General features: G+C 34.6%; 1 protein-coding gene across 1 annotated transcript in view; it reads right to left on the bottom strand.

The window, feature by feature from the left end:
- ITGB8 (integrin subunit beta 8) overlaps positions 1-14,824 on the bottom strand; it is an 80,081-nt gene that overhangs the window by 34,511 nt on the left and 30,746 nt on the right. The window contains exons 2-4 of the mRNA XM_001497221.6: positions 14,310-14,395; positions 8,569-8,740; positions 750-996 (exon numbers count right to left, since the gene is read on the bottom strand). Coding sequence (XP_001497271.1) covers positions 750-996; positions 8,569-8,740; positions 14,310-14,395 — 505 coding nt within the window. The remainder of the gene's footprint in view (positions 1-749; positions 997-8,568; positions 8,741-14,309; positions 14,396-14,824) is intronic.

Genomic DNA, 14,824 nt, shown 5'->3' with positions numbered 1-14,824 from the left:
TTGCTAAATGAGAGTGTGTACTGTAAAATGATCTGAGCAATTTATGGAATTGGGAATGAAGATGTTAAAATGAAATGTTTTATTAAGGAAGAACTGAACATCTATTTCTCTCTGAAAATTCAACAGCCCAATTAGAATATTGTACGAGAAACTTGTATCTTTAAGGTCAGTTCTCATTTTATAGTGGGGCATATGCTATTTAGAATCAGACTTCCAAAATGATGAGAAAAAGGGCTCTTTCTAGCAGGCAAATTCTCATCTTCTGACCTACCCTCCATGTGCTAGCTGAGCTTTCTTTGAAGTCACATCATAAGCAACATGATTACAAACATAGTCACAATAGATTAATGGAAGGATAGATGCAGTACTGGCAACATAAGTACTTTAAACTTGATAAACTTGATTCAGTAAATTTGGAAAGATCAAAAGGAGAAATACAGAATTTTCAAAGAGATATTTATATACATGGTAGCCTGGTTATTGAAGGTTCATTCAAAATTATTAATATTGTTTGTGGGTTTTTTGTGATAAAAACTAATTGAATGCTATTTGAAAAAATAAAAAGTCCAAGCTACAGATAATCTCAGAAGTTTTCAGACAGGAATATACCTCCTCTCCCAGCATTTTCATTTCTCATTTAATAAAACAAAAATGTAAAATTTAGTGAGTCCTTTATATAAAAACAAAATGAGATTTTATAAGGAAAAAATTTATTTAGCATTCTGAAATCCACATTGAACACTAGATACCTGCATTGATTATGAATCCTTTCTGGGTGGATGCTAATGTATGGTGAAACTGTTTTATCAACATATGAGCCAAATCCAAGGCGGAAGTCACGGGAGAAAAATGCCATTTTTCTAGATAAATCATTTCCAACGGAATTTAATTTTTCAATATTATTGTGCATTGATGCTGAGACGTCAACTAGATAATAAAGATCCACAGGATATTGCTTCAGAGGATGAATTTTCAGCATAAAATTAGCTTTAGCTCCTAGTTCAAAGAAAGACAAATATATGTAGTATTCATTTTAAACATCTCAGGATAAGCTGTCAAGAAAAATCAGTCACATTTTAGATATAGAACAATTATAAAAAATTTGTGCATAATAAATGCAGTTATGGATATTCTGAAATAATTTTAAGGCAATTTGAAAACCATACCAATTTATTAGTCTGCAACTTCTACAATGCAGTTCTCACAATTCTATAGGGCAGACAGAGATAATAACAAATGGGCCAGCACAATGTAAATGTAATAGGGAATATATTGTCACCATATGAAACTTTATTTCTAGTATCTAGAAAAACACAGCGCAAAATAGCAAGCAGCATTCTATCTCAAGACAGAGTAGGTGGCTGTGTTTATTTGTAGGTGGCTTTCAGGTTTGAAGAAAACCAGAAAAGCATCTTAAGAAAAATTACCCCTTACTGGATGCCAATATAAATTCACTCTTTTGGGTTAAGGCATATTTGCATATGAGATGTGAAAACTCTGGTACTGAGAAGTACATTAAGCTACTCAAAATATTTAGTACTTCATCATGAATTATTTGGTAAGATTCTTCCCAAGAGTTAGTTGTAAGAAGGAATGAGACAGTGGTCTAAAGAATGGTACCTAGCAGTGCCACATTGTGGACCTGGGCAATGTGGGAGACAGCATTTGTCCAATGCATAGTGGGTGCCTGATACACATATGTTGAAGAGGGATCACGGAGGCAAAGGAACTGGATGAGAAGAGAGGGTCATCACAAGGAGAACTGTGGGAGCCTCCCAAGGACAATGGTCTGCAATACAGTTCTATTTAGTTCTCTGTCCATTATCATTTGATACAAGGATCTGTATCCCTGCATACAAAAATATGGCACCCTACAGAGTTGGTAGCTCCCTAGTTAATTTTTTAAAGTATATGGTGAAAAGAAAGCCAACAATTTAAATACAGGCAATTTGTGAATTTTACTTTTTTAAACAATTTTAAAATTTTACTTTTGTAAGCATTAACTGTTTGTCCACAGAGAATATTTTGAGTGGAAAAATTTTTTTAATAAACACCAATTTGTAAACATAATTGGTAGTCTGATCTACTTATTTAAGGAATCCTCTAATTTATTCATCTCTGCTTTTTGAGTATCTGGTGAAAAACCTTGCACACATAGAAGTGTCCTGTAAATTGGGGTAGAGAAGTGCAATTCAAGAGAATGATATAATCAGATAGATAAGGCTGGGTTGATGAGAAATAGAAATGGAGCACAACTAGCGAGGATGGTTCATGTGGACGAGCTTGAACTTTAATGTGTGGGTCAGCATTTAAAAATTTTTTTACAAATTGTGTAATTGTCTTTTAACTGTCGACTTGGGCATATGGCTAAAGGCCTTAGGTACTGGCCACATGGTATTTTCATCTTGGTGGATCGTTGTAGTTTATGGTGGTTCTGTCTAAAGATGAATGGCTATCTGCTTTTATAGAGACATTGCAAAATGCACCAGATATTCAGCATATTGTTCAGGTTGTTATATTGTTGGTTGGTTATTTCAGTCAACAAGCAGAGTTTGTGTTGCATCAACAAAAACACAGTCCTTGGAGGCCTGAGCTATTCAGGGAGGTCCAACCAAATGATAGCCACACAGGAGCTTTCAGCATGCACCTGCTGCTCATGACTTAGCAAGCAAATCCTGGTCTCACTGGCCTCAGCAGAGAAAGATGTGTAAGGAAACTTTGCCAAATGGTCATAGTTGGAGGGTATAGGCTGCTGTAACTTGATTTTGGATTATGTAGATGCTGGCATTAGCACATGTATCTGGGTCAGTTGAAGACAGTATGGGCTGACACTTCAGTAAGACAAGTTTTCAATAGAGGAGAAAAGAGAATCTTTCCATACACAGGCCTTTTAGTCATTGCTGGAGAGAATGATAATTGCTACTTTTAAACTGCAAGGCAATTATGTTTCCTGCAAGGTTCTAGCTTTAAGTAGTTAGCTCAAAGTAAGCAGCCCTAAATAGGCTCACCCAAACCCCACTCTGCTTGTTAAGGAGGAAAATGAATGGGCCAAGCTTAGATTACCATGTTTTGCCCATGAGCTTGAGACAATCCCCACAATATGCTCTCAAATTGGCTTTGAATTGGATAATTATATGTGAGGGAGAGACCTTCTCTTGGAGGCAGTAGAAATACCTTTTCATGGAACATGGATACTCTATCCCTAGATAAAATCCCCATTCAGTTCATATTGGGGTGCTACCAACACAGGGCTCAAAGGGCAGATGACATTAAAGGCTTTGAACATATTGAATGAAAAAGAAATATCTAAAAATAAGACAATATCTGTGGCTGTCACCATTGTAAGGTTATCAATGCATGCAGCAGCATCTTAAATGCTACTCAGAGGGGGGCTATGCAGAGATAGATTCTTTTAGTGGCTAAGAACTACTAAGTCAGGTAATCTATGTAAAATATTTACCATGGTGTTTGGTACACAGTAAATATGCAGATGTTAGTAATTATTACCATTACTATTACTAGATTCTAAGTAACATTAGGGTAAGAACTGTTTGTTCATCTCTGAAGCCTCTGGGTTTGGTACATGCATAGCCACTCATAAATGTTCTTTAACTAAATCATATTTGAAGCATTTTTTGATACAGCATTTCAAAATGCTCACATATTTATCACAATAAGAAGCTAATATCTATGCGTTCTTTCCCACAGTTTAGGGAGAGCTTAAATAGTTTCTCTCTTTAAGAGGAAAAGAGTATCATCTGGCCCCAAAATATTTATGCCACCACTTATGTTATCTCCAGGAAAGCTTCATCCTCATACCTTTTGAGATTCTGAAGGCTGAGATCCTTATTCCTGTCAAGTAACTTTGAAGGGAAGAAGTGAGTCTGTGACATAGAATAAGAAAGAAGACTTGGAGGAAAGTTGAGACCTACTTAGAGCTATTGCCAGTATTGGTTTGAATAGCTCAAAGAATAAAAGTTGTTAGAATGAGTTTTAAATCACTCAAATAATGGTGTGAGTATCTCTGAAGAACTGGCTGCAGCAAACATGACTAGACATTAAGAAAAGATAGCTAAAAGTTCTGAATAAGATGAGGCTGAAAAACCATAAGAAAATATGGAAAACTGTGGCAGGAAGAAAGAGCAGCCAATTTCTATTCATTAGATTTGGGCAAGGGGAGGAGAAGGCCGAAGAATGAGACTGGTTTGAAACAGCAAGGTACAGACTCCAGCACATTTCCGAATTTCTGCGGGGGCTAAAAAGGGGAATATTTACCAGGGGGTGAAGGGAAAATATGCATGATTTCTATATTTTTATGTTTTTTGAAAAAAAGTTTTAATTTAGGAAGAATACCTGAAAAATCTTACATTTTAAATTAAGCTACACTAAATTAAAGGCTTTTTTTCTTTACAATATTAAAATGAATCAAGTTTGAAACATTTTCTTGAATTAGTGAAGTATAGATTATACTAAGAAATTATCATATGTATTGTATTACTTCTGAAGCAGAATTAAAGAGTTCCTTTCTGTCTCCTACCTTCCTGAAGATTTCACTTCAATGTTCTTAAGGAACACAAACTAGGATCAGTAGCCTATTTCTGTTATTACTTTCCCATAAAATTGATAGGCAAAAATAATAAAAAAAAGTATAGCTTAAGAAGTGAAAAGTAAAAGAAAATATCATTTTTAAATCTCATTTTAAAGATCCAGTTATATATACTTTACATAGTCCTACTATTATTCTTTTAAAAATTTAGTTGGCTCACAACTAGAAGGACCTGCAACTAAGATATACAACTATGTACAGGGAGGGTTTGGGGAGATAAAGCAGAAAAAAAAAAAAAAAAAGATTGGCAACAGTTGTTAGCCCAGGTGCCAATCTTTAAAAAAAAATAAAAATAAAAATAAAAATTTAGTTGGTATATGATATAATAGAAATATCCATGAAAAATTTAAAAAACTTGATAGATGCTACATTGAAGTTCATGAATTTTTATCAGATAAGAATAAAGTGATTATCTCTAAATAAATCAAATAAATAAAATTCAATATTAGGGGATAAATGCATTTTACACTTAGGTATGCATTATATTAAACCCTTGACTCTTATGTGTGTCATGATGGAAAGGACTTTTCCATCATGAGGAGTGATGTTTCTAAATACCTGGTGTTGGTAAAATTATAGCTTTATATACTATGATTCAAAGCTGGCATAGGAAAGCTTAGGAAACATGTTCCAGCTTGCTAGTACTAGGAAAGAGGCAAAAGAAAACAGCTAATGGACTGGTTACACTTAAACTGAAGAGATTAAAAAGAATGAGAACAGGCAAGGTTGATTCATGAAAGCCTTAACTGGACATCATTTTTTCTTGTGAATAATCTGATAATATACATTAAAAACTGAAATAAATTTACATATATTTGACCTAGTAAATCTATTTCTAGGAATGTATCCCAAATAAATATGCTATTATATACAAAGATACATGCATAATGAGTATCACTGAAGATTTGTTTTAAAAAACTGTATTCAGATTTGATTGGGATTGTCTTACATTTATTGATTCATTTGGATTTTGTTTCATTTATAAAATATGTTTATAGAAAACTCTCATTGTTATAATATTGTCTTCCTATTCAGGAACATAAAATCCTTCTGCATTTATTCATATCTTCTTTTAGGTAGCACAATGGCTTCTACACATTTTTTAAACAGTTTATCCCTAAACAGTTTACTTTTTAGGTCGCTGCTGTAAATTGATCCCCATTTTTCATTATACTTAATGCTACATGGGAAATTCATTGATTTTTGAATATTTTTAAAAAACAACCTGCCACATTTTTTATTTTTAATTTTAATAGTTTTAGTTGATTTGCTTGGATTTTCAAGGTAGACATATAATGATAATTTTGCTTTATCTCTTCAAAATGTTTATAATTGTATTCCGTTTTCTTGTCTAATTGCCTTTATGTAAAACTTCCAGAAGGATTTTAACATCTATTAAGGAAATACTCTTCAATTTTGATTTTGGCAGGAATGAACACTAAATTTTATTGTATGATTTTTCAGCTTCTATTGAGATAACAGTACATTTTTTCTCCTTTTGGCAAACTGAGATAATAAAAATATATTTATTTCAAAATAATCAACTACCCTGGGTTTTCTAGGTTAAATCTACTTGTATGGTGCTATTGTTCTTATTATCACATACAGTTTAATTTGATTTCCTAAAATGCTATTAAGGGTTTGATACTAGGGTTATGCTAAAAAATTGAATAGCTTCTAGGCCTTCTCTAAAACTATGGAAGAGTTTACTTAGCACTGGGATAATGTGTTCCTTGAATGTTTGGGTGAACATGAAATCATTTCTCATGAAAACATTTAGACCTAATGTCTTTAGGGAGCGTTTCTTTTACAATTTTCTTAACTTATATCTTTATTAGATTCCTTAGGGTTCTACCTCTTCTTGAGTCAATTTGTCATAAGTAGTTTCCTAGAAAATCATCTACATTATCAAGATTTATACATTTACTATAGATTTTTGTGCTTACTATTTTCTTAGTCTTTTTTTCCAGTATATGTTTCTCTGAGTATAGTCTACATAATTAGGTTATTTGCTTTTGTCCTCTTTGCTTAATTAGCTTTGCCAACAATTTATCTGATTTTTTGGGCTTTGCAAAGAACCAGCTCTTGGCTTTATACATTCATTTTACTTTTTTATTTCTCTTTCGCATTTCATTAATTCTGTTTGTTTCTTAACTTATAAATTCCTTCCTCTTGTTTTTCTTATGGTTATTTTGTTTTTGTTGTTTCTATATCGTTATTTGTATTCTTAGGTAATTTTTGTTCATTCTTCTTTAATAATAAAAGTATTTAAAGTTTTTAATTTTTCTAAGAGCAACTTCAGTCATATATCCCATATACTTTGATGTGAGTTGTTATTGTTGTTATTAAATACTCTATGACTAGAGTTTTGATTTATTCTTGAAGATAAAGTTTATTTAAGAGAAGCTTCTCTGAGTTTCTCTGTTATTTAATATTTGTTTATCCTCTTGTACTGACTTCAAATTTTATTGCACAGTGCTCAGAGTTGGCCTATAAAAATAGTTTCACTTTTTGGAAGTCAGTTTTCTTGAGTAAAATATGATTAATTTGTAAAAATATTCCATGGCCTTTAAAAATATTATTTTATATATCAAGTGCTATGAACTGAATTGTGTCCCCCCCAAATTTATATGTTGAAGCTGTAACCTACAAAGTAATGGTGTTTGGAGATGGGGGTCTTTGGGAGATTATTAGGTTTTTAGATGAGGTCATGAGGGTGGGACCCTCACGATGGGATTAGTGCCCTTCTAAGAAGAAACACCAGAGAGCTCTTTCTCTCTCTCGCTCTCTTTCTCTGTCACTCTCTCTCCCTCTCTAGTAACTGAATCCAAATCAGCCAGGACCTTGATCTTAGATTTCACAGCATTAATTTCTGTTGTTTAAGCCACCTAGTGTATGGTATTTTGTTACGGCAGTAATAGAAGGAAGAAAGCACCATAATCTTACCAACCTAATTACTTTCATTTTTATGTATCTCTTTCCAGCTGTTGCTAATACATGTCCATTCTGGGATGTATATTTATTTAAATGGTGAAGAGCACAGTTTTAATTGGAAGGTGGGAGTATGCCTAAGGCCAAGAAAGAAACAGACTTTGTTTTTCTGGTAACCCAAGAGTCTGGAAGAAAGAGCTCAGCTTTGGAATAGGGAGGTCATGTGTCAATAATGGTTATTAAAAAACTTAATGACAGGACAAGACCACCCAGAATGAAATAATGAAGGCTTGAAGGCAATTGCATACTACTTAAAACGAAATGCTTCTAATTGAGTGATGCATACCTGTGTGCCTGAACTTATCTGGCCATATGTAGTTTGTACACTGGGATTCTCTAGCACTGGAAGAAAATGAATTATTTCCAGTGGCCTACTACATATAGCATATAGTGCCAAACTGTGGAATACAATGTGATGGAAAGGCAAGTACAAGAGAAGCATAGGAGGAAAAGTGTGTATTGATCTCAGGGGCCATCACAAAGCAGCTCAAGTTAATTATGACAATTATGAATTGTAGTTTTCTGTTTAAAAGTTTGTCACAAAGGCTCTGAGGACTTAGCTTAAGCTAATTCACATCTCTTACTAATTAGTTAATCAACCAATAAATTCAGCGAATACTTATGAAGTGTTTACTACATGCCAGGACTCTGCTAGGCATTGGAGAAACAGAGTGGAATAAAACATATTCTCTTTCTTCCAGAGCTGGCAGTGGAGTGGGAACACAATTGCACTACAATGTGATCAAGTCTGAAAACACATAATTATAATATACTGTGGTCAGATTTGCAAAGAGTGCCTGAGGCCACTGTTAGCTGTAGGCACAATAAAGACTAGAATTCTGATTTCTTGATTCTGAGCCCACTGTTATTTCCACTACACCAATACTGCCCGCCACAAAATATTAAGCAAATAAAACTAAATGTAATTTCAAATTAAGAATCATCATAGATTTATTTGAAAATAACCAAACCTGGACGCAGCTGGATCGACACTTCTCCTGGTGTTACCTGGGTATTAATTTCATTTTCACTTGGCATTACATGTACAGATGGGTATTCTATCGAATCAATCAAGCAGCCTTTGCTTATTAAATTGGAAACAATATCACAACGTACACTCCTTGATCCACCTGAAATGAAATCCTGTTTAAAAGAAGGAAAATCACTCATGTTTTTAGTGCATATCATCTCAATTATAACCAAAGAAAACCACATAACAAATATTGCAAAGAAGCCATCTTCCAATATTGCACAAATTATGCAACTATTCAGAATAGCTGCATGTTTCCAGAAAGAGTACTGGCAAATTTGTCTTAAATAAAGCTTTAACTTCTAAATCTATTTAAAAAGATTTAAAAAGTACTTTAATTTAAAAAGTACTTTAAATACTGTTAACTGATCACTGTAAAATTATGCCACCTTAATTCTTTCTAAACATTTTACTTTGGAAAGATTGCTCCAAAAGAAAATTAGCCAAAATAGACCCTTCAGTGGTTCCAAATGTAAGCCTCAGTTCTCAAAGAACCCAACTGGTATGTTTATTATGTACTATTATGTTTGGAATATGAGAGCAAGTCCTCAGAAATCACATGCCTAATTAGGTACTGAAACTTCATAAAAGAATGAATTGGAAATCTGCATTTCGTAGACTATGAAATCCTCCAACTTCTTATACACACAAACAGCCTTTAAGTAATTCAGTAAACCAAAGAAGTTGCTCATATGAGGCTGGGCGATGTAAGATTGCAGCTCAAATTCTCCTGATTTTGCAACTGAATCTAGAACTTTCATAACTATTCAGCATTGGGTAGTTGATGGTTATCCAATAGTCATCCAATAAACTTGGAATTAATGGAGCAAGCTTAAAATTTAATTTATCTTGACTGAGAAAAAACTGATATTTTTATTTTTCATGTAACCATTCAGGTTTTTTCCTAAGAACAGGAAATATATTGAAAAGTATAGAAATATATTTTATTATATATAATGTTGGCCTGAAGTATTTGGGATATTTGCTTACACATTTGCTGGATATTTGCTCAGTGATCTTCCTGGCAGTGGCTATTTTGATCTGGTATTCAGTCATTCCTCTAGTTCAGCTGGTTCTAAGAATTGGGTTTCCAATCAATTAATGATTCAGTCAAAGAATGTTGATTGAATACTTACTCAGGGACAGTTATTTGTTAGGTGCTGAGGATACAGAATGGAACAAGACAGATGGAGTCCTGGTCATCAAAGAGTCAACAGACCATCAGAGAATTCAGCCATTAAGCAAGTAAATGTAATTATCATGGGCCTTAAATTTAGGGGAAGCACAGAATGTCATAGGGTTATGGAAGAAAGGAGATTATCAAGTTTAATATTAGTTGGAAAAGAGACCACTAATTATGAACAGGGACACCCCTGGCGCTGGTGAGTGAGTAATTAGATGGGATGATGGTGGTAGGCAATATAAAAATATTCATACAGGATTTTAATTTAATTCCTCTCTCTATTTAGAACAAGGGTTGGAAAACTAGGGACAGTGGGACAGATACAACCCATGGCCTGTTTATGTATGGCTTGAATGCTAAAAATTGCTTTTTACATTTTTAAAATGCTATAAAACAACAAAAAAGAAGAATGTGCAACAGACAGTATATGGCCCACAAAACCTAAAAAATTTTACTGTGTGACCCATTACAGTATATGATCCAGAATTACAAGTGCGGAGTACATTTGTAACATAAATATAATTAAAAGACAAAAGAGAATATGTCCTTCTCAATCAAGATTTCAAGGAATCATTTGTAAATGACTTCATGGGAATAGAAAAATTCAATTTGCTTTGCTGTTGCCCATACACATAGATTTTAGCCTGAAGGTTAAAATGTTCAAAGCTTTAATTTCTTATATCCAAATTTGTCCTATCTATTGACAAAACTTAGAGGTACTGAATGTGAGATTTAGTTTATAAACAACTTGGAGTTCCTCAGAGAAAGGTGGTATATACTGCTATTGTACGTGTCACTTTCCTTCAGCAAGCCTCAGGCTAGAGGCGGGGAATCCCACCTATCCTGGAGGAGCCTGGGGAATATGAGGATGCATGAGGCTTGGTATGTGTCTGCTCATTTATGTCTCACGTGACAGACCACAGACCAAGAGCCACAGGTGTTTTACAGATGTAAAAACCCCAAGCCTTCAAATCAGGAAAGGAAATAAAGTACACGTAACTTTGATTTTTCTTTTCAGCCAGGGATTTTGGGATTTTGTTATTTTTGTATACAGAATGGAAAAGAAGGGAGTGTGGTTAATCCACTGCAACTATACATTAAGCAATGCCACTTGACCTTTAAATGTCAGATCATTTTGCTGAAATAGACAAAATAGCCTCAATTATTTTGCAATGTCTGAATCAGCATGGCTGTTTTTACTCCACTATGAAAACTAAGTTAGGAAAACATTGCCAATTTGACAATTAGGTTTGAAAAGGGAAGAAAAGACCATGGCATCAAAATAAAGAATGGAATGCTGCCCCTACCCACTGTGGCCTACTTTACACTTTGTATAAAAGAAAATAATTTGAAACCACACCCTTTTCATTCTTAGTGTTTTGTGTCATTTAAATTTCTTCTAATTCTTATGTTTTACTTTTTCTTCAAGAAATACTCAAGCAAACTCATACTCCAACTGTCTGCATCTAAAACCTATTTGAGACTGAAAAGCCCAAGTTGAAATTACTCTGGTTGGCTTTTCATAAGTTGTTACTTTCACCCATTTAATGAAAAATCTGGGTATATAAATAAGAAAAGTTTTTTTTCCTACTCATTTCTGAGTCCTTCTGACTTCCAGACATCGCAATCTTCACAGAAATGAAAGAATCCTATCATCTTCCTTTTGACAGTAAGTGCTCTTCATATCATACTTTAGTATAATTATACTCCGAGGCTGCCCTCTAAACTTCTGGCTATGTAGTCACAACCTGTATCTGACACATCAGGCAGGAGAGGAAGAGAAGTCTTCAAAACTTGTCAAGTCTTTCGCATATGTTAAAAAGGAATATGAGACATTAAACTAGGTAATATTGATAAGATTCTGACTATTCTAAATATTTTCCAATTACTTTTATGTAGCACAGACAGAAAGAGAAGGCAAAATATATAGAATGGCAGATTAACGTGCTACACAAGAATGTAGGTAAACTGAGTATACCCTGTGTAAATTTTTCAGTGATCCTTTACTGTTGACCAGCTTTAAAAATTATACAAACCAGGCTTAATTTGTTACTGTTTATCTCTTCTAGTCATGAACAGAGAAAAACCGCATCTTTCTTCCTTGTCCCTCCACCCTTACTGGTTGAGAAATAAAAGACATCAGTTGCATGTGCCAAAATGGTGGGCGATCTTTCAAAATTAATCTACATTCTTCCTGTCAATGAAGTCAGGTCAGCCTGTTGGGAGTGGACAGCTCCTTCTGTTAATGATATGACTAGTGGCTGAGTCCTAACACTGGTGGTTCCCCGAAGTTGTGTTTGTAACACAGGCAATACTCTGTTTCCTAAGCCTGGGTGAATTGCTCTAGAGTCTTACTGAATTTCTTGTAGTAATGACTCTCATTTCTTAAGCAATGCCTGTGTGCCACATGCTTCCCAAAGCCTGTTTCATTTAATCTTCACAACAGTGTGTCATGGGTACAGTTATTGTTTCCATTTTAAAGCCCGGGAAAACTGAGGTTCAGACTGGGTTGGTTAACATGTCCAAGTTTATACAGTTAGAAACTGATGGGACTAAAATCTGAATCCAAGTTTATCTCATTTCAGAGCCTGCTTTTTCAACACATAAATTAGACCAGCCAGCACTACATAGAATATTTTTGGGACATGAACAACTGAGTCATTTCTGAGTGTTTTCTGAGATCCCCTTTTGAGGATCTGACTAACAGCAGACATAGGTTTGCCTTCTCTGCTCTGGCAGCCACCCCACCTTTCCCGCTTGGTTTACCTCCCTCCATTTAACCACCCATTCCTCTGAATACTCAAAATCCCTCCTTCCTCCAGGAGGACTGACATTGCAACACCCATAACTGTGACTCTCCAGATTTTTCATGCCAGGAGAGTGTGAGATGGAGAAGGGGTCCCTCTGGAACCTAAAATTCTATATGGCCGGCATGTTGCATTTAGCTGACAACTGGTTTTCTGAACCACCTTTTGAAAGTTCCTCCTGACTACACTCACTAACATTCTCAGGCAGCTGATGTTAAGTTGGCACAAACTTTACCACTCTAAGGATATTTCTTAGTGATGCAGGAAAAAAGTAAAGGAAGTATTGAGTTAGGATCAGGAAATATCAAGCCATGAAGCCTTCTTGACAGAGAAAAACCTGGAAGTAAATTCCAAACTCAGTTTATAGAGATGAAGAAAGGGACACTCAGAGAATAGAGTGAATTCTGTCTAGTCACTTGGCTCATAGGAAGTGATGAAATTGGTCCTAGAAACTATGGAATTGTCCTTTCTGGCTCCGTGGGTTCTGGTGAAGCACTGCTTAATTTTGAGTGACATCTGATTTTCTCACTGGTAAAGCCCAGAGCATATCCAGGAAGCCTTCAGGCTGTCAGTAGGAGGGATGCTTACTTCCAGGCACAGCTACTGTTTCATGAACCCCTCCCCTGCTGCTTTTCTGACTTGCTTCATAGAAGAAAGTAATGTCCACCATCCTTTACTACTTTTCAGCTTTCTTTTTCCTCCTGAGGGATGCATAAGGGCAAGCAGTAACAGGAGAGGTTCGAAAGATGATGGTAAGTGCAGTTTTTGAGCTAAATCAGAGGAAGCAAAAGCTAGAGATTTCTCTTCATGTCAAGCAAAAGACTGTTAAAGATCTATTTATTCCAATTCCCAAGAGCTACATAAATAAATGTAAAATTACCTAGACAATTTCATAAAAGAACTTCCAAATTAGCAGATGGCTTCTTCACTGCAACTTATTATATAAAGTAGTTCTGATTGAAGATTACGAACAAAAGAAAAAACTCACAAAACAACTTTAGAGACAAGAAGGAAGGAATGCATTATACTTGCTTTACTAAAAATTTGTTATTGGGATATGTTTCTCTTAGAATATAAAAACAAGAAACATTTCTGAACTATTCTCCATCCCACGCAATTTAAATGTACACAGTATTGCATGAAGAGAGTCACATGTCAAAAGAAAACCATCCCATTTTCCTTAAGTAACTAACAAATTGATGTACAATGTTATGAAATGGAGTAAATCACTTATCTGCAAGTATTTCAAATAAAAACAGATGAAATGGACCAGTAAATTAGCTTGCTTTTCATTAATAAGCAAGTATAAGACAATGATCCAACTTGGATATAACCTAATGCCCCAAGCTGCAGCAAGAATTTCACGCGAAGCCTACTGACCTATCAAAAATTACTATCTGTGTTTGCCAATTCTCTCTATAGAACAGATGGAAAACATAAAATGGTTTGCACTTCATTGCAAAATTACCATAATTTTCCTAATAAAAAGGTTATATTTTATTTTATATTCAGCCACATATGCTGTTTCCAAGCATAAAACCAAATAAAATTTTCCTGATGCTCAGCAATATCTTTCTTTTTCCTGATGTACCTTCAAGGCATAGAATATTAGGGCAATGAAATCATTCTAGAGAGAAGGTCAACTGTTAGGAAACGAGAAAAGAGCAAAAAAAGAAAGAAAAAAAGACACACCTCTTGTGCACACCATCCACATTCCGGACCCAGCGCAAGGCACTTGGTGCAGGACGCTGCATTTGAAGATGCACATCTATTGTCTTCTGTAATGGAAGATAAAATGAGGTGTTATGGTTCACCCTCATATTGGGAAATACATACAATTATAGGTGAAAATGTATCTTTAAAACTGAAATAAGCTGGCAATAGTTTTAGTACATGACATCAAAATATATATATATTTCTTTGGGAAATTAAGTCCACTCACTGCAATTAATAGATACTGCACTTCCTGGATAGTTATTATTTGGTTTTATAAGGTTGGGGAAAAGGAGAGTGATAAAAATGTGATTTTAGTTAGGTTTTGGGGTTTGGCTTGAATTCTGCTGCAATAGTAGAGGATCCTCCAAATTTTTTAGTTTGCTACAGTTTCACTGTATTTCATATTATCTGAATCAATGAGACATTTTTGGATCTAGAATTTTTCCTGTAAAAATAATCATATGCAGACCTCAATCTCAACATGTAAATCC

This window comes from Equus caballus, chromosome 4, assembly GCF_041296265.1.
Source record: "Equus caballus isolate H_3958 breed thoroughbred chromosome 4, TB-T2T, whole genome shotgun sequence".
Taxonomy (NCBI): domain Eukaryota; kingdom Metazoa; phylum Chordata; class Mammalia; order Perissodactyla; family Equidae; genus Equus; species Equus caballus.
Note: the sequence above shows the minus strand (reverse complement) of the source record. Positions and strands in the feature narration are given on the sequence as shown.